At 41.9% G+C, this 17841-nt stretch overlaps 2 protein-coding genes across 7 annotated transcripts in view; both read left to right on the forward strand.

Annotated features, from left to right (window-relative positions):
* The window catches only part of LOC117727188 (forkhead box protein N3-like), a 58847-nt gene extending 54759 nt beyond the window's left edge, over positions 1 to 4088 (forward strand). Inside the window, exon 6 of one of the 2 annotated variants that reach the window (XM_034527309.1) lies at positions 277 to 4088. In XM_034527309.1, the coding sequence (XP_034383200.1) occupies positions 277 to 841 (565 nt within the window). In that variant the 3' untranslated portion in view covers positions 842 to 4088. The remainder of the gene's footprint in view (positions 1 to 276) is intronic. The other variant, XM_034527308.1, reaches the window with a different exon arrangement.
* Positions 4089 to 7359: 3271 nt separating this feature from the next.
* gtf2a1 (general transcription factor IIA, 1) lies at positions 7360 to 16403 on the forward strand. 5 transcript variants are annotated; one of them, XM_034527312.1, is made up of 10 exons: positions 7360 to 7597; positions 9296 to 9397; positions 9567 to 9753; positions 10621 to 10685; positions 11446 to 11521; positions 12310 to 12449; positions 12924 to 13022; positions 13151 to 13432; positions 13764 to 13853; positions 14743 to 16403. In XM_034527312.1, exons 1-10 carry the CDS (start codon positions 7568 to 7570, stop codon positions 14848 to 14850), a joined length of 1179 nt encoding a protein of 392 aa, XP_034383203.1. In that variant the 5' UTR covers positions 7360 to 7567; the 3' UTR covers positions 14851 to 16403. The 5 variants fall into 5 exon arrangements, with proteins under 5 accessions (XP_034383203.1, XP_034383204.1, XP_034383205.1 ...); XM_034527313.1 differs by having other exon boundaries at positions 12310 to 12431; XM_034527314.1 differs by lacking the exon at positions 7360 to 7597 and adding an exon at positions 8226 to 8771.
* The last annotated feature ends 1438 nt before the right edge of the window (positions 16404 to 17841 follow it).

Genomic DNA, 17841 nt, shown 5'->3' on the forward strand with positions numbered 1-17841 from the left:
GGGAGCACGAGAGCTGCTCAAAATGCAAAGGTGGCAATCTGAGAATGAGTCCGCTCATTTCTGTAAGCAAAGGCTGCTGACTCTTCTCTGGAGGTACACGGTTCCGATCGGACCTGAGCACCACGCACATCCGGCCTTTGAGGGCTATGTGAGGGTGGCAGATTACCACATGAATTCTTTGCAGAGCGAAGTGGAGCAGCTCGGTGGAGTGAAGCGTATACAGGCCGTGTGAGCGCAGGGGTAACAACATTCTCTCACTCTGTGTCCTTCGTACAGATCATCCCTGGGAGATTATCTCAGCCGAGGACAGGACAGCCCGTCCCGGTACTCTCCTCCGCTCTGCAGCGAGGACCTCCAGGACGACCACACTTACAGCACGGCCAAATCCCCCAGCAGGCTGTGCTCCTCCGGAGTCGGCAGCCCTTCCTCTCCCCTGGACGACGACGACGACGACGACATCATCGCCGTGGAGATCCAGTCAGACGTCAAACCCGAGCCCCGGGAGATCCCGCTGGATTCTCACATCACCGCTGCCGCCGCCACCTACATTTCCCAGCAGGCCCTGCGCGGACAGAGACGTAGTTTGGGGCCGGGAGCTGGGACTCCTGCGGGAAGCAGTTTGCCCTGGACCAAAAACCGAGCAAGGGGCATTAGCGACACGCTGCCGCTGAAGAAGCGGCGCGCGGCGGCGGTGGAGAAGCCGCCGGAGAGCGACGACGAGGAGATGAAGGAGGCGGCGGGGTCGCTGCTCCACCTGGCGGGGGTCAGAGCCTGTCTCAACAACATCACAAACCGCACCGCCAAGGGCCAGAAGGAGCAGAAAGAGGCCCTGAGAAACTAGTACATGGTCATGCAAACACACACAGACGCTATACAGCTGAAAGCACGCACGCACACACACACACACACACACACACACACACAAATAGGTCAACAGGTAACGTTACTACAGCATTAGTCTCAACAGACACTTCTCATCTCCCTCTATCTATCTGCAGGGCATTAGGTGAATCCTACTTATTTGTGGCAATATCAAAAATCTATGTTTTCCTACATGTTCAGCAACACTAACATCAATGGGTATTTCTCATGTGTCTTTGTTGTTTTTGTTGTTTAAAAGGGGATGAAAGCCATAAAAAAAAAACCGCATGTTTTGTCACTAATTTGGACAAGTTGAACACGACAAAACCGAATCACATTGAGGAGCGTGCAGTACATAAACACAGAAGATGGCTGTTTGTTTGTTTCTATGTGAATCTGTAGCAATCTCGCAGTGATGCCAGCAAAGAGGGCGGAGCCTATTCAACGAGACTTAGCGCTCCCGCGGCCGCTCGCTGGCATCACTCTCCGACATCCACGAGCACAAATGTGAGACTGTGCCAAAGATAAGCGACCAGGTTGCTTCATGTAGCCGATACGACAGCTGACAAAAAAAGAAGAAGGCATAGTGGTAAAGGAGAGCTGGGGAGAATGACCTAAAGCGTCACAATAATTGTAAAACCCAATGTGATATATAATCATGCACTTAAGATTATTTAACACCACTTATAATAGAAGCATCATGGGTAAAGACATGGTTTATTTCAAGAGCACTCATAGTATTTAAGAATAGATATTTAAAAAAATAAAAAAATGGTCATGTTTTATCACCATAGAGATGGATAGTGTGCCGGGTCTGAGGCAATATCTCCTTCATTTTGTTGTTGTTGTTGCATAATGTAAACGTCCCTGAAACTTCCCCAGTACTTCTGTCCATAGATGTAGACACCTGGTATAGATATCGTAGCTACCAGTAGCTACCACACCTTCCTCTTCATTTAACAATGTCAAAGAACTATATACATGAACTGTGGGTTTAGATTTCTGTTTGTGTCTGTTTACCCTCATAAAGATATAAGCAATTTGTCCCGTGTGGACAACTCTGTAAAAAGGTTAGAAAATATTTTATTTTTTTCCTTTCTTAATTGAAGCAATTTGACCTGCAGGACTTTCTCAGTTATATTGCATGGGTGCTTGTAAATAAGATAAAAAGCAAATCTTTTTTATTCAAAGATCATGTAAGATAAACAATGTATTTAGCATGAAGCATGACTTATTTTCATATAAACCTTGTTCCTAGAGGAAAGAAAAAAAGTTTTGCCGCCAATTCTTATACCCGTGATTATATTGGAATTTTTTTTTTTTTTTTTTTTTTTTTTTGAATCTTTTGGGTTCTTTTTTTTCTGAGTGGGCTTTCAAAGACACGTCTTCAGGGAGGAGCGTGGGGGATCACTCTGCACCTCTGGGCTTCGGGTTCAGGCTATGTAGGCCAGCTGAATCACCTCTTAGGGGTGGGCTTCCGTCTTCTTCTGCCTGTACAGTGATTTTTAGGTGTTCAATGTTAACCCCAGTGTTATTTCAGAACACATGTGTAGAGTGTGTGTGTGAGTTGGTGTGCCCAGGAGCACACACCCTTTAACATTGTGCCTGCCTGCCTGCCTGCCCTCAGTACCTCTGTTGTCATGTCTCTGACATGTTTTCACAGAACGTTCCTTGTCTTTATTTATAACAGTATTGATTTTTTCTCTCCTGTGTGTAAATGTACATGTGTCCTTATTTCCCATCGGCATTGTTCAGTGTAAATGTATGGATCAGACAGGCATGGGAAGCTGAAAGAACCTCATATCTCCAAATAGGCTACTTAGAAATAATATTGAAAAGGGAGAGGAATGTAGGAGATGGCATAATGAGATCATTTTTTATTATTATTTACATACAGTATTGTTAACCCTTTGGTTAAAGGAGTTACATGCCCTTGTGGATGTCAAGCTTGCATACATATTTATCTCAAGAGCCCAATCCGGAGATCAGAGGGTTTTTTAAATATATTTTGCCACTCTACAAAGAGTATGAGAATCTCACTTAGGATCAAGAAAACACTGACTTGATTGAAATCCACAAGGGCAGTAGTGAGATTTGACATTTTTGCATCAGAAGTAATATAAATGCTGCACTGCCATGATTCGGCACGCTTTTGCTGAAACAGAAATGCATAAATGTATTATAATTTCCCCCGCACTTGCAGAGATGCAGTGCAAACCAAAAAAAAAGCAGCTCTGGAGGACAAAACATCAGCTGTTTGGTTGTAGCAGCGGCCACGCCAGAGTTTTGTTTCAGCTCAATGGACGTTGAGTGATTGTCAGCGAGACAAGCAGGCCAACGAATGCATGACCCATCCACCGGTACAGTCTTTAGCCACCTGTAGCATGCATCACTGGCTTTGCATTGTGTATGGTATCCATGCCGGCTATGTACAAAACGAAGGCTAAGAGGAGACACCGTCAGTGTTCTTGTTCGGTGCCATGCGTCTCTCGTCTGATATCTGTCCCACGGCCCGGGTCGGCAACAATCCACTGTCGCGGTGACTGATAATGTGTTCAGCTGGCGAGAGGCATGTCGAGGGGGGAATGTGTTGCTTTAGCAACCACCTTTTTTCTTCTGACTCACTCGGCGGCGTGCAGGAAGGATGAACTCCTGACCTACGAGTCCTGGAAGAAAAGAGCAACACATAAGAAATACCTTGGACAGTTCAAAGCAAAGGAAAAGCCCTCCAAATCAAGTGTTTGTTCCAAACATGCCAAACATAACAATGAAATGCTCAAAAAGATGCCGTTGCCATGTTATGATTTTATGTTTTTATGCACATTTTTTATTTTATGTTCTGTTTTCTTTATTGACAAAATTATCTACAATACTGCCATTATTTCTTAGGTGACTGTCCGAGCTGAATATTGGAAAGCCATAGGTTAGAGATGTCAAAATGCAAAACTGTTATTGATCTGTGAGATGTGATGCAGAGTGCACCGGGGTGTTGGTTTTTTTTTTTTTCAGTAAATGTTAAATTCTCTCCTTATTGTGCAATCATATTGCCAAAGAATGATTTTAAGACCTATTTCATCACTACATGTAAATATCAACGTTGTCCAATACCGTGGCAAAAAATATATAAATGTTGTTTTATTTTGTTTTCCATTTCCTGAAAAACTGCAATGATGTTTATGTGATGTATTGTCTTCCAGTTGGTTGCAATAATAAAAAATACAAGTTGCAGAAGATTCGTTTGGCGGCTCCTTTTGACGGACTTGACCCAAACAAGTCCGTCAGAGAGAATGGAACCCACGTCGGCCACCATGACACAGTCAAGTTAAATATAGTAAAGGCTCACAAGGAAGCATATCACCCTCTCTATCCCCCCTCATGTTCACCACTTCTACATGCAACACACACTAACCCCCATTTACTGGAGACACTTTAATTTGCTCTCAAGACTGACCCCAATCATTAACCTCACATATTCCCATCAACAAGGGTCTTATCATAACCATGCCTCTTCCGCCAGTTAATTATTCATTTACTTCCTCTAATCATTTAAGTTCAATACTTCTGATTAAAGTCAGACTCCACGCCTCCTTAGGGGGAAAAGTAAAAGAGTTAAGTGTACCAAAGAGTTCCTCAATGCCTTATCAATCTGAGTGGTGCCATTTCGGAGCCGTGTGTCAGTGGAAGCCCATTCATAATTGAAGCCGAGAGAGGCTTAATCTGGAGCCGGTGCCTCCCTGTGCTGTGCGCTCCCACCACCAACACAACTGGAGCTAGCAGCTCCTCTGTTGCTATGCAACTACAGCAAAGAAAGAGGGGGGGGGGGGAGAAAAGTGTGCATTCTCTGGATCTTTAGAGGGCATCATACCCGTTACCAGCAGTGAGACGACATGCCTCCACGTTACACAGCATCACGTTGGATCACATCTCATAGTTTCAGAGACCCACATGTCTCCAATCATCTTTTTATACAACTAACACTTCGGTTTTTGTTTTTGGAAAGAAAAAGGTTTCAAGTGAATGCAAAAGCCTATTCTCATCAGTGTTGGGTCGACCTTTAGTTTCCCCCTTGGTGAAATAAATGTAATGAAGTCAGTTGTGACATTCCGCACACTGACGGGCTCGGTGGACTGATGCACAGAGAGCTGTGTGTTTCCCGGGCGATATCATCCGCAGAATAACCAGTGAGGCAAGTTTCCATGGAGACAGAAGTAGAGGTAACATTCTCTTGTCAGCTCTCATTTAAGCTTTAATGAGTTGTTGGAAGTGTTACCCTGGTAGTCAGGACAGGTGTATTTTTGATTGATCAGAATTTATGCATTTGGCTAATCCCCAAAAATAATCACTTACTCGCCCCCCATCATTGAAATAAAATAGTTGTATCCTAGACAGTGTGTGTGTGTGTGCGTGTGTGCGTGTGTGTGTGTGTGTGTGTGTGTGTGTGTGTGTGCGTGTGTGTGTGTGTGTCTGAGTGAATCAGAAAAGGAGAGCTTGTTTTCTGGAGCTCTGCTACGTGGTGTGATCACCCTCTTGTGGCAGCAAGGTGTTACTACATTAAAAGTGCTCTCGAACCATAAAAAAGGCACCAAATACTCCCATATCAAAGTACTGTTACATTACAGAAATATAATTACAATAGTCATCCACTCAATGGAATGAAAATCTATGAAAAGGGAAGATATGTTACGAACTCATTGTCAAATCTTAATCAGCCATATTTCACTTAAGTATAGGCAAAACAAGTTCAAACAGGATACAGAAATGTTTCCAGAGTCAGTTCATTAGCACAGAGTCTGATTAGAGTCAGTTCATTAGCACAGAGTCTGATTAGAGTCAGTTCATTAGCACAGAGTCTGATTAGAGTCAGTTCATTAGCACAGAGTCTGATTAGAGTCAGTTCATTAGCACAGAGTCTGATTAGAGTCAGTTCATTAGCACAGAGTCAGTTCATCAGCACAGAGTCTGATTAGAGTCAGTTCATTAGCACAGAGTCAGTTCATCAGCACAGAGTCTGATTAGAGTCAGTTCATTAGCACAGAGTCTGATTAGAGTCAGTTCATTAACATAGAGTCTGATTAGAGTCAGTTCATTAGCACAGAGTCTGATTAGAGTCAGTTCATTAGCACAGAGTCTGATTAGAGTCAGTTCATTAACATAGAGTCTGATTAGAGTCAGTTCATCAGCACAGAGTCTGATTAGAGTCAGTTCATTAGCACAGAGTCAGTTCATTAGCACAGAGTCAGTTCATTAGCACAGAGTCTGATTAGAGTCAGTTCATCAGCACATAGTCTGATTAGAGTCAGTTCATTAGCACAGAGTCTGATTAGAGTCAGTTCATTAACATAGAGTCTGATTAGAGTCAGTTCATCAGCACAGAGTCTGATTAGAGTCAGTTCATTAGCACAGAGTCAGTTCATTAGCACAGAGTCAGTTCATTAGCACAGAGTCTGATTAGAGTCAGTTCATCAGCACATAGTCTGATTAGAGTCAGTTCATTAGCACAGAGTCTGATTAGAGTCAGTTCATTAGCATAGAGTCTGATTAGAGTCAGTTCATTAGCATAGAGTCTGATTAGAGTCAGTTCATCAGCACATAGTCTGATTAGAGTCAGTTCATTAGCATAGAGTCTGATTAGAGTCAGTTCATCAGCACAGAGTCTGATTAGAGTCAGTTCATTAGCATAGAGTCTGATTAGAGTCAGTTCATCAGCACAGAGTCTGATTAGAGTCAGTTCATTAGCACAGAGTCTGATTAGAGTCAGTTCATTAGCACAGAGTCAGTTCATTAGCACAGAGTCTGATTAGAGTCAGTTCATTAGCACAGAGTCAGTTCATCAGCACAGAGTCTGATTAGAGTCAGTTCATTAGCACAGAGTCAGTTCATCAGCACAGAGTCTGATTAGAGTCAGTTCATTAGCACAGAGTCTGATTAGAGTCAGTTCATTAACATAGAGCCTGATTAGAGTCAGTTCATTAGCACAGAGTCTGATTAGAGTCAGTTCATTAGCACAGAGTCCGATTAGTCTTTCTGGAGACCATGACAACGTGCAGTGAGTGTGACAGTGCCTCCTTTCTTCTCTTCTGCACCGTTATGTCAACTGATTTCTGTCACCAAACACTACACATTAATGCTCAAACTGAAGTCCATGTTTTCATGTGGGGTTGATCTGTGTGTGATTGTTGCAATCCTCCCCCATATCAATAGTGTTTGCCTATTATCAAATGATCTAGCAGTGTGTGGAAACTATGGCTCCTGCGATTATCTCCTTATATGGGTCATAATAATTACATTTGTCCTAATTCAGTAAACAAGATCACTGAGCATTATAAAGCTAATGCGATCTGTGCACGTTTATTTACCGCGTCACACGTTAAACACATTTGAACTACATTTCCCAGCAGCCAGCAGGCGTATCGCTCAGTCGTCATACGACGTACGAGATCTCGCGCGAGCTACGGACTGACCCTGCCCTATGTCTCGCGCACTCGCAGCTCCATGCTCAGTATATAAAGCAGGTCAACGACGGAAGGAGGACGGCTGGGAGTCGCAGCCCGGGATTGTAAATAAGACCGCTAAAACTGTGTTTTATTTACAAAAGTAATGCCGGCTGTTTTAAGAGACCGTTCCCAGTTGTTTTTAATCGTTTTTTTGTAATTTTTTTGGCTCTATTTCTTGCCTATTTCCGTGTGGTTTTTACACTACGCGTATAATGGCGAGCTCGGCTAACTCGAACCCAGTGGTAAGGATCAATCTCTAAGGATTGTCAGCGGGGAAAATGGGGGTTAAGATAAGAGAACGCTGTCAACGAGTTTTATCATTCAGGGAAATGAATGGGCTTTAACAAACACTTCACTGGTCTTTCAAATAAAATGACGACTAACTTCAGTCAATCGGCCATTTTAATCATTCTTCGAAAGTGAGGTGAGATTGTTCTCTCCGATAAAGCCATCTGGCAGCGCGATGGCTAATGTAGCGTTCCAGTACAGATGCGGGTTGGGAGGGAATGCAATAGTTGGTTTATGGGCTATTAATCTAGTTAAAGCTTTTCTTATTTGGCCGTTAACGTTCATAGTAGTTTCTCTAATATCACACGTATGGCTCAGTGAATTAGAGTTAATACTGATCCTCGGGATTTGATGTCTGCTGTGGCTTTACTTCAGGGTCAAAGCAATGCTTGTGTCGAAGAGTCCGACATTAAAGGAGGATTCGGTAACGTTAAGTGAGCTAACTTTTTTATTTTGCATTATAATTTAGACGCAGATGTTCGCAAAGCACCTCGCCACCTTCCACTGCGAATGAATTATGCGGTTGTTTTCCTTTTTAATTAAAGTATCCTTAGCCGAGACCCGTCAACGCTCAGTCTAAAGCCTCTTCATTGTCCACCATTCCACGGCCAGCAGCAGCAGCATAGCCGTCCCAAACCACCACTTGTACCCATCTCATGACAAAGTAGTCCCGCTCCCCGTGATACGGCCACTCTACGTAGTCAAAGCCGAGCAGCCATAAGATAACGCACCGAAAAACATCCTCCACATTCCGCCACATACTGTTCAAAGTACGGGGCTGTCGGACGCGGTTTGCCGCTCCGTAAAATGGCTTCCACGTCTCCCCTCGCTCCGGTTCTGGCCCTCCTCTTTTCCGCCGCCTGGTTTTATACGGCCATATTGGCTCTCTAATATAGACTGCCCGGGATGGGAAGGTGCTATTCGACGCTACGTCACCGCCTCTACATATAAACAGCAGCCTAAGCTTTAAATAGTGGCGGAGCAGACGGGCCGAGGGGAAGAAAGGAGGACCCGAGGTCCGTGCTGCGGACGTTAGGGACCGCGCACTGCTTGTCTGGTCGTCCATTGTTCCGGGGCTTCTCTAACCTACTGAAATGCGACAGTTGTGCCGCTGTACACATTTAAATGGTATACACGAACTGGAGTTAGCGTGCGCCATGTATACCACGTCATCCCGAGGTGTAGACCCGGTTGGCCGTGACTGACGTGCACAGGACACATTAGAGCTCCGTGGTTTTACTGTGGACCAGCTTTAGAATGGAGCTACTAGTTGAAACGGATGGACACTCAATGTTACTTTATGTTAACCTACTAATGTATGCTTATCTGTCAAGGGGAAACTGAATCTACACCTACATGGTTTGTCAGACATGTAATGTTTAGCTGCTGTTATGGCAGCTGTGCAGCACTGTTGTTAACTGATGTCTTCCTATTGCACATTTCGGAAACGCCATATGTCTATGTAAAAGTAAGCCCCACATGGCATCTTTGATTATCACAGATATATATATATATATATATATATATATATATATATATATATATATATATATATATATATATATATATATATATATATATATATATATATATATATATTGTTGTTCTTCTTTTCTTAGCAAACTCAATAATGAAAGTGCTTTCGTCCACAGCCTAAACTCTATAAGTCTGTGATTGAGGATGTGATCAACGAGGTGCGGGAGCTGTTCCTGGATGAGGGAGTGGATGAGCAGGTGCTTCTGGAGCTGAAAACGGTAACCGTCCCCATCAGCATTGCAGAATAACATCTCCTCCCCCCTATGTAGTAATGAAGTATATGGACATTGTGAATGCCCTGGATGGATTTTTTCCTCTTGAAAATGGTAAATCCCAAAGTATTATTAAAACTCTGAGACATCCTTTTTCTTCTGCCTGATGCTCCAGCTGTGGGAAAACAAACTGTTGCAGTCCAAGGCAGTGGAGGGCTTCCATACTGAGGAGCAGGCCCTGCAGGCCGCCCAACAGCAGGTTCAGCACCAGGTTCAGCAGGTCCAGCAGGTCCAACAAGTCCACCATGTGACCCAGCCGGCACAGACCCAGCAAGTCATTCTGCCCCCTCAGCAGCAGCAAGGTTTGTCTGCACTGGTAAACAACAACTAGCTACACGTGCTACAGCAGAATTCTCTAACATCTGTGAATGCCATTTCTACACACAAACAAATGTTCATTTGGACAAGTCATATTCTTCCTTCCTACTGGAATTAAGTGGTTTTGGAGATGATTACTCTACTAAAAAGTGTATTTGACAGAAGTTGATAAACAAAAAGTGTAATTAATACACTACAGAGTATTTTAACCTTTTAAAACTAAAATTGTAACTTAAATTCAAGTAACGTTTTGTGTTATTTGCTCAAAATGTCACTATCCTGGCATTAGTACATGAGACAGATCATCTGTGAAAAAATCAGGTTCCTCAGCCTCCCTTGGTGCTCTTCATGACATTTGTAAGAATCCACTACACTAAAGAAAAAACACCAATCCGAGCCGAGGACTCGCTAACACAGCTGTCAGTCACAGCCATGAATTATGATAAAACGGTAAAACAAGGCCGCACTGATCAAATATTGTATATTTCATCCCCTCAAATGTTTTCAGAAACATATGTGAGTGTTAATCTGTACAATGAGTACGTTTGTTGGTGCGGTGGAGTCTTACAAATGTAATCAGGAGCATTAGGAGGAGGCAGAGGAACCAGATTAGTTTCACAGATGATCTTTCTCATGTACTATACGGTATATAATGACAGTATGAGCAAATATGCCAGTTATTCTTATGGAAGTAGCCAGCGGAGGCGTTAAGAGCTACATTCAGTACAGTACTACATTCAATGACTTGACTAAATCAGTGTTCACAGATATTCTTTTGTTTAATAGTTTTCTTAGACATCATCTGTTTTGTGGCATATGTCGGTATGACTGAATCATGTCTCTCTGCACAGCTCCCCAGCAGCAAGTTATTGTTCAAGATTCTAAGATGCTACAGCACATGAGTGCAACAGGGATGGTAAGTAGATAATGTACAGATACAATGAACCTACCATTATAGTATTATGGGTGGGGGTGACGGGGGGGGGTGCAGAAGGCCGTGGAAAGACAGAGAGGAGAGGAAAGACCTTCAGAGAGGTGTCCTGCAGCCTGGATTACAGTGGAGATAAATCTGGGGATAAGCATCCTCTTACGCGCACAGACAACACACTTTGTCTTCATCGGTTTCTCATTCGCACAACAGTGTCAACACTCCTCTTGTGCTTCCTCCTCTCGACACCACCTCGGTTCAGCAAGCCATCTCTTGGGGTCGAGGCCGGCATCTTTGCTGTATTAGTAAACTCTGTTGTTTTTGTCTTAACCCTCAACCGCTTTGTTTGAAGCTTCACTTGCAAATGTCTCAACCTTTCGCCATCAAACTTGGCAGGTAAAATGAACAAAAGCAAATATGAAGCGGCTGCTTTAATCACAGCAGCCAGGGGATATGAATATTAGCACTTTAATTGTGTCGTTTTGTTGCATTTCATAAAAATGAAAATCTCCACAGAGAAATGTAATCATACATTCATGTTTGTGTACCTGGTGTGTAGTTTAAGAGCCCCTGTAGAACATTTACACGTGACAACCTCAAACATTTGTTCTTCACATTCTGGAACCCGAACGTCCCGCTTTAGGGTAATGTTCAGATATAACCTTTTGCCTGTGGGTTACTTACTTTGTGTGCGAGTGTGTACCTTGTTTCAGCCTCTCGTGTGTGTGTTCTCCTTTTTCTCCTCTAGAGTGCAGCAGCTACAGCAGCAACCCTTGCTTTGCCCACAGGGGTCACCCCATACCAACAGCTCATCACCAGCCAAGGTGAAACCCTTACAGCTGTATCTGTGCATCGAAATGGGAAGAAATACTTCACCCCAAAAAATACACATATTTCCATTTTTACTTGTAGTGCAATTTATGAATCTCAATTGTCTTGGTGTGAGTTGCAGTGTTGAAGATATTGGGAGTCAGCTTGTGGGGCTGAAAAAACATTTGAAAAATGGAAAAAGCGACGTCTCTCTAGAACTCATGACCTGGTTACTGAAGATCATCCACATAACTTGTTGTGAGCAGTTTCATGTCAGAACTATTCTCTTTCCGCCATCTGCACCACACACAGAGGGAAGCGTGCATGCGCTTGTGGATGAGAGGCTTGTGCTCATGGCGGCGTGAGATGTAAACATGAATGGCGTCCTCCTTGGCTGAGCTGTAACGGTAGTTATCTCAGTGGTGCTAGGTGAGCTGGCGGTATTTGCTAGCTATAAGGAGATGCACGCTTCCTTTTGCACAGTGATACGGTTGATGTGGTTTGATAAAAAGAAAATAGTTCCTACATGACACTGCTCACAACAAGGTCTGTGGATTATTTTTCAGTAACCAGGTCATCATTTCTTGAGTGAGACATTGCTGTTGAATTTATACAAATGTATTTTGTTGGCTCTTTGAGCATATTGTGGAGAAGACCGACATCTCTAAGGTTGATATCTCCAACACTATGCAACTCACACCAAAGCTATCTAGAGAGGGGAAATGCATCATTTTGATATTGGGGGGAACTGTCCCTTTTATACGTTCACTCTTCACATCTCCTCTGTTTCACGGTCTCTCAGGTCAGATCCTGCAGGTGGTCCGTGCTCCCAACGGGGCTCAGTACATCATCCAGCCCCAGCAGCAGATCCTCCTGCAGCAGCAGATGCAGCCTGGTGGCGTGCAGGCCCCGGTCATACAGCAGGTATGCCCCATTAGACAGGTAGGAACACATCACTTTGGTAAACAGAGTCCAGACGCGGCTGAAAGCTTCTTGTTTATCTGTGGTCGTCAGAACAACAATCAACCGCTCATAGTGTGTACACATTGACATGCTGTGTCAGTCATCTCGTTGGCAGCATAGCTGTGGGTCCTCTGGCGTTGAAGCAACTTATTGAAATAAAGACTTAAAATATGTGAAAAGAAATGCCATGAAAAAAATATATATTCAGGAAAATCAGGACACTTCACCCGTTCCCCCTAAAAAAAATGTATCCATGGCCTGTTGGTTACTTCTCAAAATGAGCCAGCAATAGTAAAATGCAGTTAAAATGCATCACTACACGATGAGCCAGAATCCACTTTCCCTTTTCAACAAAACCTACAATTGCAATATGTCAACTGACTTTTAAACTAATCGCTTCTGGCATTTGAACAAAAGCAAAATGTGAGTTGTTCCCGTTCACTGTGTGTCCAGGTCCTGACTCCTCTGCAGGGAGGCCTGCCCCAGCAAACAGGAGTTATCATCCAGCCGCAGCAGATTGTCTTAGCTTCAGGAAACAAAGGCAATACACAGGTCAGCACTTCTTCAATTCCTCCAATACCTATTGAGTTTCTCTTTTCTGGAAGTTCATTACTAAGAGTTTGTCCACAACATTCTTATGTGTTTTTTACATTAACCTGACAATCTCTGTTTGCCGTTAGGTGATGCAGGCAGCAGCTCTGGCGCAGCAGCCGATTCAGGCAGCAACAGCTCAGGCCCAGCAGGTCCAGCAGGTCCAGCAGGTCCAGCAGGCCCAGCAGGCCCAGCAGGCCCAGGGTACAGCTGCACCACAGGTCCCACCGCAGCCACAGGCACCCATGATACTTCAGGCGGACGGCACCGGAGACACCTCCTCAGAGGACGACGAGGATGAGGAGGAGTATGACGAAGATGAAGAGGAGGAGAAGGACAAGGATGGGGGAGAGGACGGGCAGGTGGAAGAGGTGGGCACCAGAGGAAACCAAACTTTGTAGTGAAACAGACCCAGAACAAAGGCTATTGTTTAGAGGCAGCTGTACTGTGGTGTTGGATGGGTCAGGCTTAAAGTAGCTGTTCATGGATCAGTGTTTTACAAAGCATAGGTTTAATGGTCAAAAAGCAATATGATGTTGAGAAAGTTATGTACTGTGTAATGATATTTTCTTTTTCCGATATAATACATATCCTACCTTACTGTAACATAATCAATAGGATATGGAGCTCACCAAAGTCAGAAACTCTGTGTGTTTTTCATCACAACTGAATGTAATATAGTTGGTTCTGTTTCCTCACCAGGAGCCACTGAACAGTGGTGATGATGTCAGTGATGAGGAGGACCAGGAGCTGTTTGATACAGAGAATGTAGTGGTGTGCCAGTATGACAAGGTAAGAAATGATCCCTACTGTGAGAGAACATGGCACAACTAAACGCAACATGTCTAATTATCTTATACCTGTTGATTTACACTAGCCCGCATCATTTTTGCATGCATGAATTATTTGTTTAATTTCAGTTAATTAACTGTCTAACCCTGGTCAGGTCATCAATCTATTACAGGACTAACACACATACGCTAACGTTGATACTCTACAAGCACCAATTTGCACCAATACAAAAATATCCTTTTCAGTCACTAGAATAAAATGACCTAAATAAAACATTTCAGCTGAGTAAAACAAATACTATCGGACATTAATTAAACTTTGAAGCTATGAAATTGTTCCTTTTGTAAATGTGATCAATGCATCTTTAGTTGTTTGTCTCATGGCAGTTGCCATCTTCTTTATTGAAAGAAATTGCGAGCCAATCCTTTAGTTTTGGATATTGGCTCTTCTTTTGGTAGAGGCCCTTTTTTGCCTGGAGTGAAATGTACCTGTATAGATCTTTTCAAAGCTCGTTAACACTACATGACATCATTCACCCGTTCATACACTGATGGGAGGAGCTAAGGTTCCACCTGCACATCAGCAGTAACTAACATTCACACATAGTAGAACAGCTATGGGAGACATTTTGGGGTTACGTGTCCTGCCCAAGGACACATCGACATGTGGCGTTCTTTCACAAGATGTATTTGTCTGCCTAACACCTCATTCAGTGCTTATGAAGTACTCTTGGTCAATGCTGGTTCATATGCATGTGTATGTGTATGTGTGCGGCTGAGTTCTCGATGTGCGTGAGCTAAAGACATTAGAGACGTGTCCGGTGTAAGATGAACCGGTGTCCACCTGACTTTACGCCCACACCATTGATTTCCTTCTCTTTCCTCCCCAGATTCACAGAAGTAAGAACAAATGGAAATTCCACCTGAAGGACGGGATCATGAATCTGAATGGGAGAGATTATGTCTTTTCCAAAGCCATTGGGGATGCTGAATGGTGAAGTAGAAGAAGAAAACAAACCAACCGCGAAAGCAACAGGAGCAGGAACTCTGTAACTCCCTCTATCCAGTTAACAGACACTTCAATATCCTTCCATAACCTGTGACTTCAGGAAACAACTTCTGAGTGTTTGAGAACTCTGGCTAACCCAGCGGACCGCGTGGTACCGTAAAACCCGGGTGTTGTCAAAAACACTCAACTGGCCTTTCGGGATGGGAAACCTACAGGGGAAGTGAACGCCTGCAAACGGAGTCCTCTTGATCTTTCTTTGCTTCTTCCAGGCTGCTCTACGTTTTTCCTGAGAGAATTCACACACAATGGAAAGTAAGCATTTCACATCATACAGGTGTAGTGGACCAGGGTGACCTGACCTGCCCCACCACAGGAGAGTCAGAGGTCATTCATTATAACCCTGTAGATGAGAAACACCTTCATGATGCACTGTAGTCGGTTGACTGGATTGACTCGTGTCTACATTTAAGTCCAAACTTAGTGCCACCGGTCAAGATTTCTGCCTTTTTAGAGCGGCCAGAATCAACTTTTGGCTTCTAATTTTTGCTCTTGGATTGTAATTCTGTCAATTCAGTTTATGAAAATGGTGCTCCAGATGGTTTTATGTAGTTAACAAGTTATTGTTTTAAACTTAAAAAAAAAATGTTTCATGAGGGGTTAAGAAAAAGAAGGTACAATTACATTAATTCTAGAATAACTAATAGTTGTATAAAGGCATTATTTTAGTGCTCAATCCAAAAATACTGTTATTTCTCTTGTCTGCTTCTCTGGAGCTTCATTCCATCTTTATTCTTAACAAAAAAATGAAGAGCAGATCCAACACTGAATTAATTTAAGAAATGTACAAAATGTCTGACAGTCGTTCTGTCGGAGTATCTTCTTTACTCTCATTTCAGTTCCCTGCAGCCGTCTGAAAATTTGCACTGTCAGTTTATCAATGTGTTGTGGAACCAGTCAAGTTAATCAATAGCCACAGCGTGCTCTCTTCTATTTGTGTGTGAGAGAAAGTGTGATACAGTGACTGATTGTACAGGCATGTGGAGAGTGTGTGGATGAGTGGGGATGTTGATTGATGTGTGGTGTCACCGCTTTGTCTTTTTTTATTTTTTTTTTTTTTTTTTTTTTTTTTTGCACACCCATAATCTCAAAATGTCTCAGTAGAAACAGTAAAATAGTTCAACATTTATTTTATTTTTTTTGGGTGGGGACAGGGTGATGCCCTTTTTTATTTTTTATTTATTCCTGAAAATTCATAAAATGTTCTATTTTTTTGAAAGGTTGGAAAGCCGCACCAAACTGTGCTCTTATAATCTAATAAGTGTTCCTTTTTTTTCTCTCTGTTGGTTGGACAAAGCTACATAACGCTGTGTTCCAAATAATTTCGTCCACCGTATGTTCTCCTAGGCTTTCATTTTATTCATGACTTTTAAATGAGAATATTTTCTATTGAAGCGAGTTGAACTCGGGGGGGCCTGTGTGTTTCTCTGCAGTTTGTTTTTAGTGCCCCTGTTGCAGCAATTTGAAATAAAGTGTGTTTTTTGACTTTGTGTCAATTTGGTTAATGGTTGGCTATATAGTGTGTTTTGAAAGAAACTCTATTAATACCAAGTAAACACTGATGAGGTTACCAATCCAGAAAACATTTAAAAAGTAGTTTATTTGAGATATTTGTTCACACAGATTAAGTAATTGTCTGCATCTATTAATGATTAATGTACACTGAAATCAAAATGGCTCGAAAAAACGGCCACTTTTAAATAGACACTTAATGGCCCATCACCATTCTCCACTAATCGCTATGCCAACCGAGGTTTCCAACATATTTCTGGTAGAACACTGAAGACAGAAGACAGCATTCAGTAGCTCTCAATGGTTATTAGTGAAAATACCAATTCAATTGCTTAGTTATTTTTATTATTGTTGGATGTTGCGTGTGCCTTTTTAAAAAATGTTTTTATTTTATCAACTATTTGAGCTTATGAAAAAGGATGTCTATTAAAAATTGATTCTCTGCTTTCAAAATATTTTGTGTGTGTTCTAACTGCTGTTCAGATAAGGGACATGATTTCTCATACATTTAATTTGTAACAATTCACCCGTTAACGTTAGCTAATATTTTAACAATTCATCCTTTACCTTTTAGATAATATTGTAACAATTTATTCATTACCTTTAGCTAATATTGTAACAATTTATTCATTACCTTTAGCTAATATTGTAACAATTTATTCATTACCTTTAGCTAATATTGTAACCATTTATTCATTACCTTTAGCTAATATTGTAACCATTTATCAATTACCTTTAGCTAATATTATAACAACTCATCCATTACCTTTAGCAGATATTGTAACAATTCATCAATTATCTTTAGATAATATTGTAACAATTCTTTGCATTCTAATATTGTAACAATTCATCAATTATCTGTAGATAATATTGTAACAAGTCATCAATTACCGTTAGCTAATATTGTAACAATTCATCCATTACCTTTAGCTAATATTGTAACAACTCGTCAAGTACCTTTTAGCTAATATTGTAAAAGCTCATCCATTACCTTTAGCTAATATTGTAACAATTCATCCATTACCTTTAGCTAATGTTATAACAAGGTATCCATTACCTTTAGCTAATATTGTAACAACTCATCCATTACCTTTAGCTAATATTGTAAAAGCTCACCCATTACCTTTAGCTAATATTGTAACAATTCATCCATTACCTTTAGCTAATATTGTAACAACTCATCCATTACCTTTAGCTAATATTGTAACAACTCACCCATTACCTTTAGCTAATATTGTAACAACTCACCCATTACCTTTAGCTAATATTGTAACAATTCATCCATTACCTTTAGCTAATATTGTAACAACTCAAGTACATTTAACTAATATTGTAACAATTCATTGATTACCTTTAGCTAATGTTATAACAAGGTATCCATAACCTTTAGCTAATATTGTAACAATTCTTT

This window comes from Cyclopterus lumpus, chromosome 24 (genome assembly GCF_009769545.1).
Source record: "Cyclopterus lumpus isolate fCycLum1 chromosome 24, fCycLum1.pri, whole genome shotgun sequence".
NCBI lineage: Eukaryota > Metazoa > Chordata > Actinopteri > Perciformes > Cyclopteridae > Cyclopterus > Cyclopterus lumpus.

What these genes read in the sequence shown, in the direction of transcription:
- gtf2a1 (XM_034527310.1), top strand. Translation starts at nt 8,962, where the DNA reads ATGCTTATCTGTCAAGGGGAAACTGAATCTACACCTACATGGTTTGTC. An exon ending in GAAACAAAGGCAATACACAG is followed by an intron (nt 13,023 to 13,150) that starts GTCAGCACTTCT and finishes GTTTGCCGTTAG; the next exon opens with GTGATGCAGGCAGCAGCTCT. An exon ending in AGGACGGGCAGGTGGAAGAG is followed by an intron (nt 13,433 to 13,763) that starts GTGGGCACCAGA and finishes TTTCCTCACCAG; the next exon opens with GAGCCACTGAACAGTGGTGA.